At 45.8% G+C, this 23,527-nt stretch overlaps 1 protein-coding gene across 12 annotated transcripts in view; it reads left to right on the top strand.

Moving 5' to 3' along the window:
- The window catches only part of LOC120905906 (glutamate receptor ionotropic, kainate 2), a 108,108-nt gene that overhangs the window by 14,481 nt on the left and 70,100 nt on the right, over positions 1–23,527 (top strand). For all 12 annotated transcript variants that reach the window (XM_040317234.1, XM_040317228.1, XM_040317227.1 and 9 more), the window contains 2 exons: positions 12,536–12,691; positions 12,801–12,895. In XM_040317234.1, coding sequence (XP_040173168.1) covers positions 12,536–12,691; positions 12,801–12,895 — 251 coding nt within the window. The remainder of the gene's footprint in view (positions 1–12,535; positions 12,692–12,800; positions 12,896–23,527) is intronic.

Here is a 23,527-nt window from a genome sequence, read left to right as displayed (position 1 = left end):
TACTGTTACTCGCGGCATTGCTTGCTCCCGTTTCGCTGTGCTGTTTTTTGTTGTTGCTTCCATTACATTCCTGTTCGTGTTTATGATTTTAATTTTTTAAAGCTTATCCAGCGGCTTAGCTTAAACCACTCCCAACGGGTGGTTATTGAAACATGGTAAACCGCGGTCCACTGCATTGGTGCCAGCGCTTGGTCAGCTTTACAGCTGGGCATAGTTTTTTTTCTGCTCACCAACTGTAACTATCTTTTGAACCTTGTGCAGTTTTGTGGTGTATCGTGGTGTTTGAACCGTCTTCTTTGTACGCTGTTGCATTTCGGCACAACATAAAAAGTCTCATTGGAAAAATAACCCCCACCAGCCAATGGCTTTAGAAAATGTACACGAAAAGATGAAAGCCGAGCGATGCTCTCTCTCTCTCTCCCTCTCTCCGTTTGAAGTCATCTTTCGCCGTACGGTATATCTTTCTTTGGGCGACGTTTGGACAGTTTTGCAAAGATTCGTTACACATACTAAAACCACCCACAAAGCCAGCCGCACGCACCGAAATGTGATTGAACTGCAACGAAAAATCTCGTTGATGACGGGTGACGTGTGGCTGTTGTAGTTTAATCACGTTGAAAGGATTTTCCAATGAAAGAAAAGTGTATCGGAAAATGTTTTTTTTTCTTTTTTTTTTGTTGCCGTTTGCCTTTCTTATTTTGTTTGATGGTATGGTAAAAGATTTAAGATCGTAGGGGTGGGGAAGGGGCGGAGAAGTGTGGAAGTGCACGCTTAGTATTTTTTTTGCTTTTTTCTTTGCGCCCATTTTGTACCGGGTTAATATGGACGAAACGGTGTGTGTGTATGTGTATGAGTATGCGCTGTAGATTGCATAACTTTCGGCGCAACCCGTTCGCCCTTACGTATGGAGTGGCAAAAGCCTCGAGCCCTGAGTTGAACCCGGTAACGAATCGATTGTTGTTCAATGCTTTCATCCCCCTATTTCTGAAGTAAACGTTCACACCCCCACCTCCCCTTTCCGCTCTCCCGCTCAATGTAGGCATTTTTTGCTCCCATCGCTCTAATAGTTTCCGCTCGGCGTGCCTAAAAACACAGCTCGTTCTCTTGAGGCCAAAGTACGTGCTCCAAAATTTGGAGGGAGTCCCACCTTCTTCTGCCCCCATCCCCCTCTCCACCCCGTCCTGTGTGTAGGCGAGCAGCATCTGCTGCTGACAGGAAGGGGTTTTTTCCCCGACCCGGCACCGAGTCGGTTTCGATGGCAAATCCTTGGGTCTGGTGTTGACGCGTGAAACGTGCGGTTTGTAGGTGGTGGTGTTGGAGATAAAAAGAAAGAAAGATCGAGAAAGAGAGAGAGAGAGAGAGAGAGAGAGAGAGAGAGAGAAGGAGAGAGTGGTACAAACGTTCGTAAAAGCTACCGCGGCGCGCTTAGCAAACGTTTGATCGATGTGAAACGAGGCGAAAGATGAGGTGCCGGCTGATTGGCTGCAGTAGAAATGTTAAATTTAGATATATCTTTCCTGGAAAATGGCCAGTTTTTTTATTTTTATTTCGTATTTTTTGTGGACCATACTACACCAAAATACACCATTTCTAGGAGTAATTCTTGTAAGCACGCCCCTCGTGATAGATTAAAAATTAAATATATAATTAATATGCACATTTTGCATAAATTTCGGCGCAACAAATTAAGAATACATTTTAAGCATACGACCCCATATCATCCCTTGTTATACTAATTTATGTTCAAAAAAAAGTTCGGTCGATAACACCAGGTTAGGTGTATCATCGCATCTTCCGTACACAATTCTCTAACAGATACAACAGATTTTTACAACATTGCTAAAATGAAAGGTAAAAAAAATACAGCCACAGATACATCATAAAGGCTTTCCTGGTGAATTTCTGATGTCTACAACATTTTTAATTTATTGCGAGTTGTTTTTCAACAGCGATCAAATGCTTTATTTGCATCACAATAATGTTACAGTTCTTCCACATGATTTTGAAAACGTCTCAAGTGGGATTGAGATTGACAGATCTTTGTGATGTGTTGAAAATCATGTGTAAGAACGGAAATTTTATTATGACGCTTATACTCCATTGGACAGCTGTTCAAAAACACATTAGAGGCGGTGAATAATGATGTGCACTTTTGCAAGTGATTTGGAAAACCCTGTAAAATTTGCCATAATTTATTGATACCGTTATTATTCCCTCTCGCCAATACTTTGTGGGCACCATCCTTAGCGCCTAAATGAATGTGATAAATGTGACATCTTGGATTTTGGGTAGAATCTTTGGACGTAAGCTCTGATTTTCTTAAATTAAATTAAATTAATAATCAAATTACACACATTGCATACATTTAGGCGCTACACAAATAAAGCAGGTTTATAGCATGCGAACACGAAGCTGCCCTAGTTCAACTTATTTTTATTTTATTAAAACCTCTCTAAATAACACTAGCCAAAGTAAATCACCACCTCTTCCTCAAAGAATTCCCTACCAGACAATAAAAAAATATTTGTACAACATTGCTAAGCTGTGAGGTAAAAAAAAAAATCAGTGACAGATGCATCATAAATGTTGCCATAATTTATTGATACCGTTATTGTCCCCCCCGTATACTCTCCTGACACGGATGATTGCGGTCGGTTTCGTGGAATGGGTTTGCGTGTTTGCTTTCCTCCACCCTCCGGTCTCCTCCAGTTTTTCTTTTAAGGCCCAATTCTTGGCCCTGAGTTGGGTGACATCCATTTTTCTTCATCTGAAGACGGTTCATCGGTTTTTCGTTCGCTCGCTACGACATGACGCCGTGGGATATTTTGCAAAATTGCTTCACTACTAGTGAACTTCACTCACACACACATACATACTCACGCAGAAACACGGCACGGTACAGTGGGGTGGTCATTCCAGGAGCTATCAATCATACCTGCCACAACCGCACCGTCGGTAAAATTCCGAGGCCCTTCGCTGAAATGTCGGCCCGCTGCAGGGGCAGCAAACCCAACAGTGCTATCATCGTTTTATCACCCCCTCTTATCACACCTTCCCACCCGCCCCCACTCCCTCTTGAATGACAATCAACGATGCGATCAGTTACTGGGCCCGAACGATATGGACGCTCGTACCTGGCACCAGCCCAGAAGTGTCGGCCGGGGAGCTTTTGAATAATGGTGAATAGAGTGATGAGCTTTGGCGCGTTGAATGCCCTTTCAATGCACCGTTCGATAATGCAAATAACATTTTAAAATAATAGCAAAAAAACTTTTTAAAACATTTACAAGCATGGTTGTTTACAATTGAGGGTTCAAGAAGGAGTACATTTTAATGGTTGTCCGCCCTGTTGCAGATAATAAGCGAGGGTAGAAACTTCTTTTGACTACAAATGACAAACGTTAGTGGCGGTCGCATTGTCCCCGTTGGATCTATTTTTTATCCCCTTCTACGTACCCTTTCGCCTAAGTTGTTTATTTCAAGCATTACATTTCCATCCACCCCACAAAGAATGTGTTAAATGGAACGCACTGATATGCTCAGCTCCGCTCAGCTTAGCAATTGAACTCCGCTGGCTGCTGATGCAAATTAAATGCTTGACAATAAAACACCGTCCCCTTGCTGCCCTTGAGCATCTCGTACGTGAACGAGACAATAGCAAGCAAGGGGGGGGGGGAAGGGCGTATGTACAGCAAACGGCAGCATTCCAGCAACAGTGTGTCGCGGTGTACGGGGAAAATGCCGATGCGGTAGCTTTTTCCTGGTGAGCAGCGGTGGGTGCAAAATATTTGAAATCGCACCCAACGCTTGACGTCTGCCCGAATCAGCCATTCTCTGTCAAGGCGTACCACACACACACACACACACACACTCAACCGGCCAGAGCTCGTGAATGGCTGATGAGGTTGAGCTTCGCCTGACGGACGGTCAAAATGCGACTCGCAAATAACAGTGAGCGATGAGAGACGAGCGAGGGAGGTGCAAAAAACAAAAACAAAACAAAAAGCAGAAAGATGGCGGCATCACGATGGAGATAACAAACGTGCCACCCATGCAGCGTTTCGAGCGGGTTGATCGCGAGCAGCAGGCTGGGTGGGTGGGCCGGTGGTTTCGAAATTAAAACGACAAAACCTGACACGGGCCAGTTCTGTGCACGGTCGGCCGGGCACTCTATTTCTCTCTGTCTCGGTGGTGATGCCGACGAGACAAACGTCACAATGACAGTGACAAAGATATGGCACAACAGGCTTGGGGCGGATGGGGGGTGTAATGGAGGGGGGGGGAGGAGGGGCATAGGAGCGCGAGGACAGACACATTGAGGGTGCAAACGCCGGTCAGACGCCGTTTGATGGACAGCCAAGCGCCGAGCGAGTAGGCTGCTGCCCGGGATACGTGTTTGGCCCGCCACTTCCGCTCCATTGTGTGTGTTTGTGTGTGTGTGTGTGTGTGTGTGTTTGTCGCCTATTTTCGGTCGTCCCGCCGGCCATCCCATTGCAATCGCCAGTTGGAACGCCATCCAACCGTTTGTTCCTCCCGGTGCATTATGAACCGTTTGTTGCTGATAATGCGCACCACCATGAAGAAAGCATCACGGTTGTTGTGGGAGCAGTGATTTGCATTTTTAACAAATAAAATCCCTCGTCGTACAAAAACCAACGCATGCTGGTGGTGGAAAAGAACCTAAACATTTGCGGGCATTTGCCAAGATAATTGAAAGAATTAAAAATAAATACTTTTGAAGGTTATGGTGCGTGTTTTGCTTGAAATGAGTGAAGCACCAGGCGTCTCCACCGAGCAGATAAATGTGTAACCACCAGGCGTCTCCATTAAGCAGGGCAAAAGAGAACTCTGCGTCTCCAGCAGACTTTATAAACTTTACCTTTTTTCGCGTGAGGTTTTAATGGTTTTGCTGCACTCTTTTCTTGCCCGTTTGTTTATGCTAGCTGACTGAGCAGCTGATGCAGCACGTAAATGCAAACGTTGGATGAGCAAGTCATCAACTGCACATGGCCCCATGTGTCGAGGAATGAAATACGTTCCCACTTTTCCCGCGCCCATCAAATATGACTTTGAAGAAACCTCTCACCACAATTAACGTAGGAAAAAAAGAAAAGCCATTTTTTGTAAAAGTTTGGATTGAGTTTTGTTACCCAGTGGCAAACCTATGGTGTAATAAAATATTTTCCATGCAGCTTTTATCCACGATCAACGCACATTCAGCCCAGGCAACGGTCCCGAAAGCCCCCTCTCTCGTTTCTCGTTGCGGGCATCTGATGTTTGCCGGTGCTGTTGCTCCCGGGCAGACAGCCCCCTTTTTTTGGGGGGGAACACAGAATAAAAATTCCACCGTGGGAGCGAAGACCGCCGGGGTGGCCCAGAAAACCACCCGGTGCGATGCTACCAGAGTTTCTCTGATCGCGATAAAATAGCAAAAGGCAATGCGGTGTGGCATTATCCCTTTTTTGCATCATCTCTCTCTTACAAACACGCTATCTCTTTCTCTCTTCCACTAAACAGTGGAAACAAAAGCGCCGAAAAGGAATACAAAAAAAAAACCCCAGCGCAACAGTGGAAAGAAGCCCGAAAAACAACAACATTACGTGGTGACAAAAAGGGTTCGCTCCGCTTTCGAAGAAAGGAGTGTTAATTGCTGCAATTTTCCGGCATTTAACACGAGGAAAAATCCCACCAGTCCGGCAAGCGGTGGCAAACATAGAGAAAGCCAGAGACAGCTGGGAGCGAAAAGAAAAGTATAAAGCAGCTCCCCGGAATCTAAAGCCGCACCGCACAAAAATCTGATCCTCGCTCGCACGGGCAGGCTTTTGTGTACACCGGGCCGGTGTAATACAGTGCATTGTTTGTCTTATCATTAGCGAAGGGTGTCTGTTTGTGTGTGTGTGTGCTGTTGGATCCCTTCTTTTGGAGCTTTATCTGTACCGCAACAATCTATCCACCCGGTGGGTAGGATGATAACGAAGCCCTGACGAGGTGTGCACGAGTAATTGACATTTGACTTGTAAATTTGGGGCGAAGGGATGGGAGAAAAGTAAGAGAAGATACATCAAGCCAGGTACAAGATATCCACTTCCCCGGTAGCTTCGGGTTATCGCATTGAGGGGTTTGTTTTAGCTTTAAAATTATGACTTGAAGTTCGTTTCGCAACGGATTGGGTTGGGGTGTATCTAGTTATTTCAATGTTTGTCATAATCAGGAATGTACCAAAACGGGTATTTTCAATTTCGGGAAAAAATACATGGGTTTAAGGGGGGGTAAAGGTTGCTCTTTTTATGTAAAAGCTGTTGCACAAGGCATTCTTGATTTAAGACATTAGCAAAACAGCTTAGCCGTTATAAAGGACAACAGTATAAACGTATCGGTAGTATGTAATTAATCTTCAGTACCAATCAATATTATTGAACCATCACGTATACAAACATTAGGACAGAGGTGTCAAACTGATGACCCGCGGGCCAAATGTGACCAGCGAGGTCTTTTGGTTTGGCCCGTGACCCGCATGGAGATTTCTATGGAGATTAGGAGGGAGGAAATAACGGGTACTAAGGACATGTATGACACCTTGCACTGCTCTGTAATATGAAGATCTGAACTGGATTGAACGACCTATTGTAATTTATGGACTTTAGACAGCATCAAAAGTCATAATTCGCTAGTAAGAAATGAAAAAAAACTGGTTCAGCTATATGTTTTTTTAAATTTTTCTTACCTCAATTCTGTCACTTTTGTAACGTAACTATCATCTCAAAATGAAATGAAAAGAACTGCTAACATACTGATTTTGTGTCATATAATATTACGTACAAACTAGGCTGCAGTCCGTGCTACTATTTTCAGTGGCATTTTGGCCCGCGGGGTCAAATGAGTTTGACATCGCTGCATTAGGCGAAACCATGTCCTTTCTTAAGCCGTATTTGTACGGCGATACGTCAAATATCCAGCTCGATCAGTGGGCAATCTATTACCCGTTTTGTTGTGCATCCACTCAAACTTGCATAAAGATCTTTTCACAGTAGTCTATTAATTAATTTACGTCCATGTTATCTATACAGGGTTTTCCAGGAACTGAACGAACTTAATGTAATGAGAATTGGATTCTATTGCACCCTTGTTGGACAAATCCAATAGGATTTTCCAAGCAGCCTGTCCAACAAGGGTCCCATAGAGTCCAAAACCCTGTAAACTAGTTCGAGTCATTTTTTCATCCTAGTTACCTACTTTCTATTAGATCTTATATACAGGATGCCAAATGTACCAGATGAAGCACTTTAATTAATCGCGTTTAAATTAACTGTTTCATTAAATAATCAAAAAGAATTCATGAAATTATTACAATTCTTTAGTTGAGGAAAAAGCATTTGCTATTAATGATTGAAGAGTTTAAAATTTTATGAATAATCAAACCAATCTTTGGAAAACTTTGAACGAATCGCTTACAAACCAAGATCAGGTTGTATGACATTGTCAATCAGAAAATAAACCGAGACGACGGTTAGATATAAAATATTTAGTTATTAGATATTTTGACCAAGAGACTATGTATATGCCTGAGCTGTAAGTAAGGATATGGAACAGTTTATTTTATATAAACATTACCCGAATTAAAACGATAAAGGCAAAACCCTGGTTCATACCAAAAACATAAACACTGGTCATAAGTATCGTTTGTTCTGGTTGTTTTTAATTATTTGATTGTTCACTAGACATTTGTCAGATAATTTTATTTACCATGCAATAGAATTGACTACATTGTATCATATATTGTATTGTTGACTACTAAACATAGCTTTTTTTTCTAATACACATTCAACCAATAAAATATATGCAAGTATGCAATGTACACTGAGTTAAAAATGGTTGCCAATTGTACTGAGTTTTGACCAATCGATCATGAGCACACACAAACAGCAAACACATACACACACACACGCGCGCGCGCATTAACCAACAACCTTCGCTTGACTGCGCTCTTATTATGCTAATTGTAGTGTCAATTTCATTAACTGAAATGCTGCAACAGCGACCCCAAAGGGAAAACCGCTGCTGGTGAAGCAATAAGCAGCATCACTTTTACCGCACACGCGCGCACACACACACTTATATACAAACACACACAGCCAATAACTTTCGATACCAATGTCCGATGGTACGCCCGGCCAAAGCAATGCTCGTAATTGCTTTTAAAGCAATCGCTTTTCGTCGCTAGTTCAGTAGTGCCGCAGCTTCTTACCGATTGGGGGGGTTGTTTTTTTTGCTCGGGTGGCAACGGTGGCCAGGGAGCTGCCCTGGGAAACGGGAATTTAATCTGATAATGGAAAATTATCAACCCGTACTGGCAGCTGGCCCCGTCTGCCGGCCAAGCCGTGCAGAGTGCGAGGACGTTTTGTCTGAGGGACGTGCTCTTTCGTTCACCGAGGCAACCGGGGTAGTTGCCCCGATGACGATGGGTTTGTTTTGTGTTGCATGCATACTGATTGTGTGCGTGTGAAGGCAGTAAAAGGTTGAGGAAACAAAAAGAACTGATTGCTTTACAGGGTTTTCCAGGGGTTCTCATATTTGTGGGACACTTCCTTGACTTTGTCTTATTGGAAGTGAACTGCATATGTAGCAAATTGGACTCTATGGCACCCTTTTGGACAGGCTCCTTGGACATTCCTGTTGGATTTGTCCAACAAGAGTACTAGAGAGTCCAATTCCCATAACATTAAGTTCATTTCACGCAAAAAAAAGTTAAAAAAGTGTCCCACAGCTATAAGAACTTCTGGAAAACCATGTAAAGATGGAAATTGGGTAGCGTAAACACTTTCGTAGAATGATTTTTCGGCTATGAAGGTGAAACATGAAGTTCTATGAAGCAAATGTGTTTCTTAAACCCTTACAGCGTACTCAAGTGCGCCTAACGGTATGCAATTAAACAAAAAAAGGTGTTTTTTTACAGTCAAGCCCAGCTCTTCGCTTGTCGTTGTGTTTTTGTTACTAAATGCCCCAGAAGGCCGGTGCGGAACTGCTTACCCGATCGCGCTGTGATTGAAATATTTTCACCGCACACAGACAGGCGCAAACCGTACTAGTGATAGTCTACTTGAAGGGTAGAAGTAAGGCAAAAAAAAAAAACAACAACAACACACTTGTGTGATAAAAGTGATATTTTGCTTTCCAAAAACGCTGGAAGGAGCGGGAGAGTGGAGCTGCCTTCGGTTCCTAGTATCCATCTCGCACTGCTCTTCCAAGATGGAGGAAGGTACTGGAAGGAGTGTTTTTTTTTTTCTTCGTCAAAGAACAAATCACTTGATCACCCTCGACTCGAGAGGGGTTGTTGTTGTTGATGTACGGTTCGATTCACGTACATCGAGTACACACCCTTGCAGGCCTCTCCTTCCACATTCGCAGCCTGCCCGGAGGGGGTCGTTGGTGAATGTGAATTGGATTCTCTTCATTTCCGGCCACCGGCAGTTGGCAAAGGCGGGAAGAGCAAGAGCGAAAGCAAACCTACGGACGCGGGAAAGAACGCGGGGACAGGTGTGTTGCGGCGAGCTGCAAGCAAAGGATGCGCAGCGTTTCGCTCGTCATTTGCAAGCACATTCACGCATTCACCGCACTGCATCTCAGGCGGGGGCGAAGGAAGCGAACGCCTTCCCTTTCCCTCCAATTTGCAACCCCCCCCCACCCTTCGCCTGACCACGCTCGGTGATTCGATATCCGGGCGGCTGGAATGTGGGCGACTCCGGACCGAATCGCTGCCACTCTATAGGTAGGAGAGCGAGTTGAGGAGAGGGAGTTGAGGTAGGGGGGGGGAAAGGAAGAAGAAGCAGAACAAAAGCTTTACCGGGATGGAATTCGTTTTGTTTCCCCCGAGTCGAAGCCGAAAATATTGCCGCCAGCTCGCACAACGAGAGCGCCGAGCTTGAGATGAGCAAAAACAATCGATCTCGCAACGGATGGAGGCACTCATGGGTATTGTAAGCATAGAGAGAGAGAGAGTGAAAAAAAAGAAACAGAGCGAGAGAAATAGAAGAAGCAAAAGAATGTAGCACAAGGCTGGTGCTGTAACCCGACCGGGTAAACCAGTGATATGTCTTAATAACTTGCTCCAACGAAGCGTTGCGTTTGTTGGACACTAGGATTAAATTTTTACCTTGTTTTTCAAGTTTTTTTTTCAATTTAAAAACTATTACTGTTGGATTTTGAGATAGGCAGAACACACCCGTAAGTTAGGCAATGAAATAACAACGCCCATGCATAGGCAACACGCATTACATGTATTTTCCCATTAGACAGAAATCCCATTTAAACCAAACATAATTCAGGTAGAATATTGCCAACTTGACAAGAATTAAACAAGAAAATGGATGTATCGCTAGCGGAGCACGTAGGCTCCTGATAAGAACACCCCAGAAATAACAAATAAACCGAGTTGCAATAGCAGTGTAAAAAAAATTTGTTCTTCCTCCAAGTTTCAAGAGCGTTGCTCTTGTTGGGAAATTCGATTCTCATAAAGAGTGGCCAGACTTCGTTGGTAAATTCCGTTGATAGATAGCAATGCCAGCAATTTTTTAATGTTTTTGCTCAGGAGCACTGCTCCTCTTTCTTAATACCGTCCACGAGACGGAGTAGGCCGTAGAAAGCTACAATTACATTAAGTCTACCGAACGAACCAAAGGTTATTTTTGGCTTTTTGAATCATATATTGCAATAATTCGAACTCCTTTGCAAAACCAATCTGGCTCTAATTTGGGAATGAATTGCTCTACTCTATAGATACCTTTGCGCCACTAAGTGTCGCTACGAATATAGGTAGAATTAAAAGCAGATTGTAAAAAAAAATCCAATGCATTGGAGAGAAAGTAAAAAAAAAAAAACACTTTTAAAGCAAGCAAACACATCCTCATGGGAGCAAGTACCAAAATTCCAATCCACAGTCAGCAACAGAAAACTTCCTCAAAAGCGTGCTATTGTGCTATGTGGGATTTTCTTCTTATTATTCTTCTGTGTGCAGCTCTTTGTTAAGCTCGTTCGTCGCTACATAAGCTTGCACAGCAACGCTCGCGATCAAAACAGGCAACAGAAGAAATTAAGAAAAAAAGACAGATGGAAACGAACTGCTTGACCAGCAGACAGCTTCGCCTAACGATGCTCCACATTCCGTATCAACACACTTGGCACACACACACATACACACACAAGCAATTGTCACCTGGGAGTTTTGAAATGTGAAGCGACAAATAAAAGAGAAACGAAAGAATGTGGAGAGAGGACTAGGTATGTTGGTAGCGCGATGAAGGCAGCAGCGAAATCTCGCTCCGATTGTTCAATATAGACGTTAGTCGATGAACATTTTTTTGATTCACCTGTTCCTTTTTACCAATACAATTGTCCATTGAACACACAGCCACACACACACACACACCAGCATCTTGAATAGTCAAGTCAGCAGATACATCCACACACACACACACACACAGACATACCTGCTGCTATGGATGTGAGTTTTCTTTTCTCCGGGGACGTCGAACAAGAAGCGAAGAGTTCGAACGAGTTCTTCAGTTCAGGCTCCCGGTTTCAGTTGAGCCGCAAGCGTACGGTATTGTTGCTCCTGCCACTATCAAAGTATAATTTCCTGCCAACGCCAAACCATTCGGGGGTAGCGTTCGAGCGCGGAAGATGCACTCGCCAGATGCGTTCGGTGGCTAAACTTCGGCCCAAGTGTCGGGCTGAAATGGTGGGCGTGAACTTTTGCCTAACTTTTGGTTGGCTTTCGCGTTGGAGGGGAGGGAAGTAGGACAAGGGAGATGCAAGCTTTCACGGAAACAGGGAGGTCGGTTTCGAGCGATGATCATTTAATTACTTCGGATGCCAGTGGTGCTTTACAGTAAGCTGCGGTTTGTTAGTTATTGTGTGGAATCATTAATTAACTGGCAGAGGGAAGTACGGCTGTTTTGAGCAGCTCAGCACGTTTTCCCAGAAATGTGTGTGTGAACAAGATCTCAATGCTTGAACTAAACAACACTAATCTCAATCTAAGTTGGCTTTTTAAGCATATTTGATGGAAGAAAAGATGTAAAGAAATGAAACTGAGATAGAACCATTACTTATCGAAGGCAAAAGTAAATATTAAGACATTTTTTCGAAGGATGGCGAGGATATGAAACTTTATCAAGGTCACAGAGGTCATTGTACCAGCTCCACATACTCCCATTCCACGTTAGAGAAGTAAAACTCATTCTACCAAATAGCTGCCCCCGTGTCTTCCGACCACCTCTAATCTCCAAGGAGTTTCCGAATCCGAATGCCCTTTGTTTGGGACCATTTTATTCAACTAAAGGCTGCGCTGCTGGGATAAGAACGAACATCTCTGGCCAGGTGTGGCAACATTAAATGAAACTTTGCGTCTGCTATCGCCCCGCTCGGTGATCTCGCGCACCGTACCATGCCTGCCCGTTTCATTAAACACCTGTTTCAAATACGGTTTTTCTTTTACATTTTGTTTCCCTTCTGCTTGCCGCGCATTCCTCGGTACCAGGTGGACTGTTCCATCCGGACGACGATCATCAGGAGATAGCGTTCCGGTACGCGGTGGAAAAGATCAACTCCGACCGGACGATACTGCCCCGCTCGAAACTGCTCGCACAGATCGAGCGTATCTCGCCGCAGGATAGCTTTCTAGCATCGAAACGAGGTAAGTTCGTTCACTTCCGTTTCAGTGGTGGTGCTGCAATGAAAGAGCTTCGCGGAATCGGGAATAATTGTTTTATTTTTTCTTTCTTTCTTCTACTTCTGACTCACAGTGTGCCATTTGCTTGGTGTTGGTGTGGCCGCCATCTTCGGACCACAGTCGTCGCACACCGCCAGCCATGTGCAGAGCATTTGCGATACGATGGAGGTAAGTTACATGCTACTTTATAAGCAGCACTTGCAGAGTATGTTGTGGTCAGGGTAAATGATTAGTGGTGGGAGCTCGGAACCGGACCTACCCGATTCCGATTCCGTGTTCGGAATCAATTCCGGGGCCGATTCCGATGCTGGAATCGATTCCGATTCCGGAGCCAAATCTGGAGCCAATTCCGGATCCGATTCCGGAGCCGATTCCGGAGCCAATTCTGGAGCCAATTCCGGAGCCGAATCCGTAGCCGGTTCCGGAGATGACTCCTGAGCGAAATTAATCCGGAAATCTCAATGAGAATGGATCTTTTAGAAGTAAATTTTGCGGTTATCAATACGTAGTATGATTGGACCCAAACGCCTATTTTTATGGCGATGCCGAAACTGACTCCGCTTGGTAGCCGATTCTAATTTATGAGTCATTTCCGATTCGAGAGCTGACTTCGATTCCAGAACCGATTCCGGAGTCGATTCCGGACCCGATTCCGGAGTCCATTCCAGAACCGATTCCGATTCCGGAGCCTATTCCGATTCTGGAGCCGATTCCGATTCCGGAGCCGATTCTGGAATTGATTCTGGAGCCGATTCCTGAATCAATTCTGGAGCCGATTCCTGAATCAATTCTGGAGCCGATTCCGGAACCGATTCCGACTCTTGATTCAATTCTGGAACCGATTCCAATTCTGGAGTCGATTCCGGAACCAATTCCGGAGTCGATTCCGATTCCGGAGCCGAATCCGGATTCGATTCGGGAAACTGATTCTGGAGCTACTATCCGGAATCGATTTCAGAAAACTGCGGAGCTAGCCGGAATCGATTCCGACAAAAACTTCATTTTTCCCATCACTATAAATGATGTTTTTTGTTGTTTTTAGACCATCTTATTAATTGAATTTGAAGCGGGTTTCATGGGTACAATAAAAAATGTAATAAACATTTTCATTTCGGTTTTTTTGGGTTGTTTTTGTTACAGCTTTGTAAACAAACATTCAGCGACTTTCAATCAATATAATCAATAGTTTTTATCATGTTTTAGAATCAATATTTTATAACATGTTTTAGAATCAAATGATTTTAGTTCTCTTTGAACCTCCCAATTAATGCTACTTTATATAGATTTTTTTTTTTTCAAATTATTTTTATTAATGTTTGCATTCGCTACTTGAATCGAAGGCATCAAAGTTATCGCAATCGACAATGTATCGGTTGCCGTGCTTTTGTGGATTATTGTTTTGAATTTAGTCTGTTTTTGATGCTGGTAGAGAATAAAATCAACATATAAAAACATGAGTAGAATAAACGTAAAATCGCACTCCATAGCAACAAAACGAAGTATTTTATGAACACTTTTGTGAAACGTTTACTCCGGCTCGCTTCCGCTTTGCTCATTGGATTCTTATTGCAGCTCAAATGAAAATAGCCGATAGATAACTGTTAGGATTGGATTTTAGGGATCCAACTAGTGCCTAGGCTGTTTACGGCAGCCTTGTACGGTCGCGTGGCGGAGTATGCCTGTGTTGTCTGAAGGCCTTTATCTCAGCACCTTTTAGACCGCATCGAATCGATGCAACGCAGACACATCCGTGTATTACATGACTCGGATGCAGACTCATCCATCTTGTGAAGCACGATTAAAGTGGGTTGAACTGCAAAAATGAATCGATAGGCATCGCGTAGGGAAGCAAATGTTCGTCGGAGGAAACATCGACTGCTCACGCCAATACTTACAATAATTATAAAATGGCCATCCATCCGCAAAGTGAAAATCTAAGTAAAACATCTATAATGTTGTGTACTGTAGCAGTCGATTGAACAGCGCGATAAGCTCCCGTTGGTGTCAAGTGCGTTTATTGTATAATGATTGCCTTTTTCGGTGATTGCATCACTGATTTCTATCAATCAGCTTTTTTTTCTAAGAAAGTTTCATTGTAATTAATGCCATTCATCTTACTCGCCTGATGTCAACGTTCGGAAGTGAAAAATCAATACTTTAACCGAGGAAAGGTTCTCCGAGTAATGGTGCTGGTTGCACTGCAGGTAGCACTGCAGGTGTACTTCACGCTTACAATCGTCCGACAACAAAAAAAAAAAACAACAACCTTCTCGTTCTTCTTGTCCACCAATAAGTGATTCCAGGTTTGTCTGTGTATGTGTGCATCCTTTCGAATTCTTAGTGTCTGCAGCTCGCAGACATTTGCATATCAATAAATATGTGCTGCCGCCCGTCCGCACCTGCCTGCCCTGTAAGGTGCAGGAACGAAGGCGTGCGAGACTTTCATATAAACAGCGCCATCTGTCGAAGCCGCGCGTCCTGCAAGGTCCCCGGGTGCCCCCGGGGAAGGGTGTTCGAAATTTCTTTTCCCTCCCAGCACACCCCCCTGGGACAGAGCCATGCCGCATGAAGTGTTGCCCGCCAGCAGCTTCACGTCCAATAGTGTGGCCAACGCCAGGGAGGGCACATCAGCTTGCACAGTCGGAATTGAATCATCTCGTTCTTGCCCCACCTGTCTCCTTCCCCTCAAGGCGAATGCACCAGGGCACCAGGGGGGCCGGTAAGTTAAAGTTGAGCATCGGACCCAGCTGTCGGTCCGACCGGGCCGTGGCAATCATAATCGGCTTACCGCAGCACAGTCACTCCCAACAGCCACACGGTCGCTGTCGAACCGGGCACACTGCAATCAGTCCTTCCTTCGGCGATGCCGTTGCTGCTGCTGCTCTTACTTCCGTCACTCGGTAGCTGCTTCTCGGTTTTATGAGTTTGTGTGTGTGTGTGTGTGCGAGAGAGAAACAAAAAGTGGGATATAAAGAACGAAAGAAGAGAGAGAGAGAGAGAGAGAGAATGCATTGATCGGGTTCCTCGCTTGCTCATCGTGCACCAAGAATTTTCCCATCTTCTGCCTGTTGTCTTCCAAGCGGCAAGCCGGACTGAACGGCGGAACGGGCGAGACAAATGATTTTCACTGGATATAAATTTACCCTCCCGACTCTTTCGACTTGCGTCTGTGACAGACGTCCGCAGAAACGGGAGGGGACAGTAAATTAGCCATGAAATTAGGTCCCATCGCGTACCAAGACACACAGCCCGTTGCCATCTCCGGCTGGTTCGCCCGTGATGCAACTCCCAACCCCTCAGGGAGGGGGGGATGGGGCGCTACTTTTAAGCGTAGCTGATAAGAAAACTCCCTCCGGAATGCGAAAGCGAACGGAGTAAAAGGACACCAACCAACCAGCCAGGCTAAGATTAATGAAGTCCTAAATGGAGAATCGTGTGAAATGCTTCATGCTGGTGTCTTTCCTCGCCAAACCCTTCGCCAGCGCCCGCCCGCGTGGGAACGGAAGCATCGGGATAAAGAAAACCTCCCGACCGAATGATTAGCACACAAACAGCAAACACCAGCCAACTAGCCCACACACACACACCCACATACACATTTCTACACACAAGAGCGCCGCGTGCAGTGCTTTCGCTTCCCAACTGGGCTGGGAGCTGCTTTTAAAGTCGGCAAACCAAAAAACGGGAAAAAAGCGCAAAGCGAAACTAAACCAACAGAGCACTCGGGCCGGAATGGTGTGCCAAGAAGAGATCGGGTTGAGGTTTTTGTTTTGCCGCCCTCACCACCCGCCATCCTTTCGCCACATTACTCACAGCGGCATGCCGAAGGACACACGCGGCGTGTCCCGGCTTTCCGGCTTGGCATGAATAATTAACTAATCAAAAAAAGGGGAAAGCAACACCATAAAGTAGCCAGAAAAAAAAAAACGGAATACGAGGAAGAAAACAAAATGATAGAAAAAAAAAACAGCGCAAAGGACCAAAAATACAAGCGAAAAGGTAAAGCCAAGCCGTAAGCGTGGAGTTTGGGAAATCTGGCAAATAACCTCAAAGCCCTCGCGAGCGCCGGTCGGGTGTACGCTGTTGGGAAGAAAGCGGCGAATGGAGGAACGAACGGTGTGCAACTTTTGTCGAGCTGTTTGATTTCATCGCTGCGTTCGTTGCGGCGCTCCTGACCTGCGGAACTGGTGCCGCGAATCAGAAAATTTCCTTCCAGTTTACCGCACAGAAAACAACCGACCGAGAACAACAACAACAAAAGTCCACACATACACACATACACACACAGTGAACGTGAAGCCAACAGTGAACGCAGTACTAGGCAGACTTTTTAATTAGTTTCGACTGCTTTCGACTGGGCCGGTAAAGGTGATGACGTGCGTGCGCTTTTCGGGCTCGCCTTACTGTTGGCTTTAAACATCAACCAAATGTCATGCGGATAGACTAAGCTGGGGCGTATTAGCCGCTTGTGGGTTTTTGCTAGCAAATGTCAAAAAAAAAAAAACAAAACAAAAATCAGGACGTTGTAATACAGCGTGGAAGATAATTTCTCTTAAAACAGCATCCGACGCTACCACTCTCCTATTTGTCATCATTATAAATGGTAATTTTGTCTTCCCTCTGCCGCAAGTGCTTCATCAGCTTACTCCTTGCTTACCCTTGCGTCCTCGCTCTTTGGGTTAGGCAGATGTATTGGTGGCCATTCCGTGCCGGGGGAAGCTTTTGAATTCATACTTTCTTTGCATTTTCACCGTCCTCCACTGGTAGTTCGAGCATAGAAACTAACTTTATTTTACGCTTCACAAAACCAGTTGCCCGTTGTTCGGTTGTGGTTGCTTAAAAAACAGGCGAATTGACAGTTATTTAAATGAAGAGTTTTGCTTAACCGAACCATCGATAGCCTTTCAGACTAGCTGGTAGCAGTATTTTGAGGCATTTTTGTTGTCGTTTTGGTTTGTTTATTCCCTTTGCTGAAAGGGACGGGATGTAGAGCTCACAGCTGCACAGCCTTAATGCGAGACAGTTCCGAGGAAGAGCTTGTTGGGCGCACTGTCTCTAAATCCTGCCACTAGCAAGCAAAAATCCAGTACACGTCTTAATACTTTTGTCCGAAAATCGACACTCTTAGCCGGGCGAAGGAAGGTGCTAATCTGACCGCCCGGGCGTTGGGCGGTATCAGCCTTCGACAGCTAAACCGCATCCGCTACATGGATCCAGCATAAAATCGTCGCCCGCCGGCTGTAGGGGAGGAAAGGGGGCAAATAAAAACATCGAAAAGTAAGCCAACAAAGCCACACCGACCTACGGCGCTACCGGGGGCGCTACATGTTGGCACTGGCAAAATGGGTCGCTCCCTGTCGCACGCTCTCGGGCTTCCTGCTTTGCGGTAACATGGCAAATCGGACCTGATCCTGATCCACTATCTGTTTTGGGCCGACAGCGCTCGCAAGCATGCTCTGGTTTGGGGTCGGGTTTGGTGTTACTTCCCTGCTTCTACACTGCATCGGGACCGTTTTTTTGTTTGTTAACATTTACGTACCCGTATCCTGAGAGGAGCTTACGACCACAACCCCCATCAGCACACAGGTCGCTCCGGTCTATGCCGTTTCGATGTGAGCAGCTAACGATATCCTTCCTGGAGTCGACAGATCCAATCGGAGGCTGTTTTTTTTGGGGGTGTGTACCTTTGTGTGTGTGTTCTATGAAAAGGCACAGGCACATTTGGGCATGTTTCCTGTTCCTGGCTAGTATTTTTTGTTGTTACTGATGAGGGATTCTATGTGTGTATATGTCAGTGAGTGTGTGTGTATGTGTGCGGGTGTGGTTGGCTAATCCATGAGCTTAGTTACACCCTGACGGTTCGAGTTTTCGGGCTCGGCCAATGTGTTGTTCATCGGGCTTCCCTTTGCTGGTACGTTCCGATATCCAAGTGTCGCAACAAAAAAACACAAAAAAAAAAACAACAATAGGATTTTCCTGGATAGAATGAAAACCTTAAAGTGAAGTTTTGTTGAACTCAAAGGCAAAGGTAGTCGGATAACGAATTTAAAACCTCAAGGCCAATTATTTTGCCCTTTTTGCTGAACAAATTGCATACATTTAGGCGCTTCTGGCCGGCTGATGGCATTATTTTTGCGTCACTTTACAGAAAAACGCCTTAGCCTTACTTAAGATACAATCACGGGTGTGATTGCATAATGTCGTGCTTATAGGACAGCGTAATAAAAATGTAAGTGTATAAAAAAAATAGAAAACCACATACTGGGACAAAAGAAATGTATTAAAAAGTTATGAAGTGAATTATAAAATACTCAAACCCAAACGGAAAGAACTAATAAGAGTACAACAACAAAAAATCATCCATGTCCGCTCAATTTCCTTTTCTAGCTGGCACATTTTCCCCCACTGTTTTTTTTTATTATTCTTGTACCCAATGAAATGGAAATGCGGCAATGGGGCGAATTAACTTTACCTCCCCCCCCCCCTCTCATTCAACCAGATGGACAGTGGCATCACTAATTGAACCCATTAGCGAAGTCTCGGGGTGCACTTTTTGTGTGTACGTGCGTGCCTGAGCGATCGAGCAACTGGCCGTTTTCGAGGGTTTTTGGAAACACATTTACTGACCCTTTCCTTTACTCATTCTCTCTTTCTGTCTCTCTCGCTCTCGCTCTCTCCTGCTCGATTCAAAACAAACCCCACCGGGCCCGATCATATTTCACATTCCTCACAGCGTGAGGAGGGTGGTGTAACGCAGTTTCATGGTTTCATGTCAACTCATGGATGCTAAGTTCGGCTCATTCGCGGTGGCAAGGGCAACGGCAAATGAGAAACTCTCCCATAAAGTGGTTAAGTGGTGCCTGTACCGGATCGGGTGATGTTCGGTGGAGTCAGTGAGCGGTGTGCTTGAAGTGTTGGTGCCTTGTTTGTGACAGTGATTGCGAAAAATGTGTGTTTTGTACGCTAAACAGGGAAGTTTTTTGTTTCCTTTGCAACTTCTCCCACAAGTTTTGAGCCTCCAGTAATGAAAACCATTGCTAACCAGTGGACAACTTGTGGAGTGCATGTTGGTGCAGTTACAGCTTCAACAATTCGTTTCGAATGCGGAATGTTTGCTTCTCTGTACTGTAAGCAAAGCACTTTGATAGAATTTGCTGCTCTTAACGAGCTTAAAAAGTGGCGGCTTTGATGACCGTCAGGATATCAGCACCGCCAAACAGCTCTGCTAGCTCGTGGTTCATCCTCCTTCTCCACACGCCTTGCTCGCACACACCGACAAAGATAGTCCTTAGCACCCGCCGTTCGAAAATGGCGAGTGCATTGGCGTCCTCCGTCAGCATAGTCCAAGACTCGTACCCGTAGAGGACTACCGGACGAATCAGTGTGCGATATATGGCGCATTTCGTGTGTTGCTGGAGTCTTCTGGATCGCAGGCGTTTGTGGAGCCCGTAGTAGGCACGACTTCCCTGAACAATGTGCCTTCGGATTTCGCTGCTTACGTTGTTGTCCGAAGTTACGATCGTTCCAAGGTAGCAGAACTCCTCTACCACCTCGAGATCGTCGCCGTCAACTGATACTCTGCCTCCGAGTCGGGCTCTATCACGTACAGAGCCCCCGGCAAGCAGGTACTTTCGCAAGCAGGAAAATCGTGCCCCGGATGCCCGCGCTTCGCATGACACCTTCCAGAGCGATGTTGAACAGCAAACAGGAGAGTCCGTCCCCTGGCCTCAGACCCCGGTGAGATTCGAAAGCATGTTCGTCACTCTCACCTTGCGCTGCACCCCGTCCATAGTGGCCCTCAACAGCCGTATCAGCTTCCCAGGGAATCCGTACTGCTGCATGGTGTTTCATAGCTCATTCCGATCTATGGTATCGTAGGCCGCCTTGACACCTGTATGACACCCAGTTTCCACTCGTCCGGTAGTTCTTACTGATCCCAAATCCTTATAATCAGCCGATGAATGATGACGGCAAGCCGCTCCGGACCCATCTTGAACAGTTCGGCCACTAGACCATCGCTGCCAGCTGACTTGTTACACCTCAGCTGTTTGATGGCACCAATGACTTCGTCGAAAGATGGCGGCGGCACTTCGTCATCGTCATGCTGGCTGTGGTAGGGCTGCTCTACTATGCTTTCTGCTTCTGCTCCGGCATCTCTGCTCCATTCAGGTGTCCGTCGAAGTAGCACTTCCACCTGTCGATCACCTCTCGCGAGTAGAACATGCGAGTTTCCCCCGACTGGGATAGCTGCTGCATGAGTTGCTCATCCGACTCTTCGAAGCTGCGCTTCTTGTCCCGAAAGAGCCGGGTCTGCTGCATCCTCAGTCGTCTGTAGTCTTCCACGTTCTGTTGGGTCTCGCGCTGGAGCATGCGGGTACGCGCGGCGTTCTTCTTGGAGAATGCTCGTCTCAACTCATCATCAAACCATTCCTTCTTCTTAAGTTAAGGCTTGCTCCACCATACGCCAGTGGTCATTGAGAGACATCGCCTCGGTAGTGGTGTCCTCCGGCAGCGCTTCCCCAAGCTGGTAGCGCAGTTTATTAGCCACGCATAGTTTTTGGCGTAACTTAACCATAACCAGGAAATGGTCTGAGCCGACGTTTGCTCCTCTGTAGGTCCTTACGTCGATTACATCCGAGAAGTGCCTTCCATCGATGAGAACGTGGTCGATCTGGGATAATGTCTGCTGCGGTGATCTCCAGGTGTATCTGAAGCGAGGTGCGTGCTGGAAGAAGGTGCTGCGGATGGTCATTCGTTGTCATTCGTCAGCTAGTAGTCGCTGACACTTCCTATCGTCGGTTTGAATGCCTCCTCCTGTCCGACCTGAGCATTAATATCCCCTATGACAATTTTGACATCGTGTTGTGGGCAGCAGTCGTACTCCCTCTCCAGCTGCGTATAGAAGTTGTCTTTATCGTCATCGGTGCTCTTAAGATGCGGACTATGCACATTTATAATGCTCAGGTTGAAGAACCTGCCACGAATCCTCAACCTGCACATCAGGTCATTGATCGGCCACCACCCGATGACTCGTTTCCGCATCTCACCTAAGACCAGGAACGCCGTACCGAGTTCACGCTTTTCACCACCGCTCTGGTAGATCATGCAATCACTGCGATGCGGGCGCTCCGTCACTCCTTTCTAGCGCACCTCCTGAAGTGCTACCAATTCCGAAGCCACGGGCCCTCACCTCGTCCGCAAGAATGCGGGTACTTCCAGGTGCTGTGAGGGACCTGCAGTTCCATGTCCCGAGTTTCCAATCGTTAGTCTTGTTCGGTTGCGTGGGTCGGTATCGTTTAGTCCGGTTCGATATCTCTTGGTTACCTCCTATGTTGGAAAAAATCGATACGTTACATAAATTTAGGCGTTAATTATGGTCCACTTTTTAATTGATTTTTTTTAACAAGACATTCCCACCACATACACAAACAGTTTATTTAAAAAAACCTTAAACGTATTGCCTATCAACCGTTCTACTTCAATAGTGAAATGGTTTCGATGTAATGGACATTACACTGTAGCCCTCCAAAAAATTAAAAGCAACAGTAAGTACTGGCCGCAGCACTGTCAGTAATGGGTACGCAAATGCACCCACCCTGGTGACTGGTTTAAGCGCATCAAGTGATGCTCTTGCTTACTGGCACAACCCACTCCAAACCCCTTTCCCCGTCGTGCTCGGGATCGCATACACGGGTCTCGAATTGCAAGGCTGCCACCCACCGCACCTTAATTGCTTAACAGCTCGTCACAACATTTTAATTAGCGCAAGCTACACTCAGAGCAACCCCCCTGTGTCCAGTGGAATGGTTGGTTTTGATGAGTTTTTTTTTTCAATCCCTCCGGACTCCGGTGCTTCCTATTTTGAGTGCCGCACAGTAAACACTGTTTGGCTTTTGCATTTATTTATCGCACTTTACTTGATGTGCCAGACCGTAAAGCGAACAGCAGGCGGGATACGTTCAATCGAAAATACGTGCACTTTACGTGGTGTCTGTGTGTGTGAATGTGTGTGTGTGTGTGTGTGTGTGTTTTAATGAGTCCAAAATGTGCTGCTCAAACAGAAGAAGCCAATTATCGCATGGTAAACTATTTTTAACCTTATAATTAGCAGATGTTCATTCGGTGCAGGTTTTTACATCGCCTCACCGGAAAACGGCCCACCACTGAAACTCTCCGCATCTGAGCCAGGTAACTTGAGTAGCCTTTTTCCTTATGGTAAAAAATAACCACTCTTCCATCCCAGCGCTACATTTGCATCTCATTTGAAGTCTGCTTCCTGTAAGAACCCAACTGGAAAACTGGAGAAGGAAGCATGATTTTTTCGTTTTGTTTTTACGTTGCTTCAGTGCCGTGATTCGGAGAAGCAAAAAGTAGGAGAATGCGTAGGTGGAGTGCGTCGGAGGAAGAGAAAGACTAATATAAAAAAAAATCCCATCCCTCACCATGATGCCGGTAAGCAGAGGCACGAAAACCGAGCATTCGAGCAAACTCATCGCTCCACACTGCCGGACGCCGCAGCGAGATGGCTCCGGCTACAGATTGCCGTCTTAGAGGCGCATCCGTTACCGGGAACCGGCGAAGTGCGAAATAGACTTTACCCGCCTTTCCGCAGCCGTACCCCCCCCCCCCCCATGTCCAGCAAAGGGCCGAGGTGGAGCGGAGTGTTGTGTGATGAGTTTGCCCGGCGCTGGCACCGCCCGGTTGAGGATGATTTTTTAATAAGCCTTGTTTCTGGAGTGCATCATGCACGGGCTCTTGCACACGCTTATGTAGCGTTAATTCCCGTGCCAACATGCTTGG

The sequence above is a fragment of the Anopheles arabiensis genome, chromosome X (genome assembly GCF_016920715.1).
Source record: "Anopheles arabiensis isolate DONGOLA chromosome X, AaraD3, whole genome shotgun sequence".
Taxonomy (NCBI): domain Eukaryota; kingdom Metazoa; phylum Arthropoda; class Insecta; order Diptera; family Culicidae; genus Anopheles; species Anopheles arabiensis.
The sequence above is the reverse complement of the archived record's forward strand: the minus strand, read 5'-3'. Positions and strand labels throughout refer to the sequence as shown.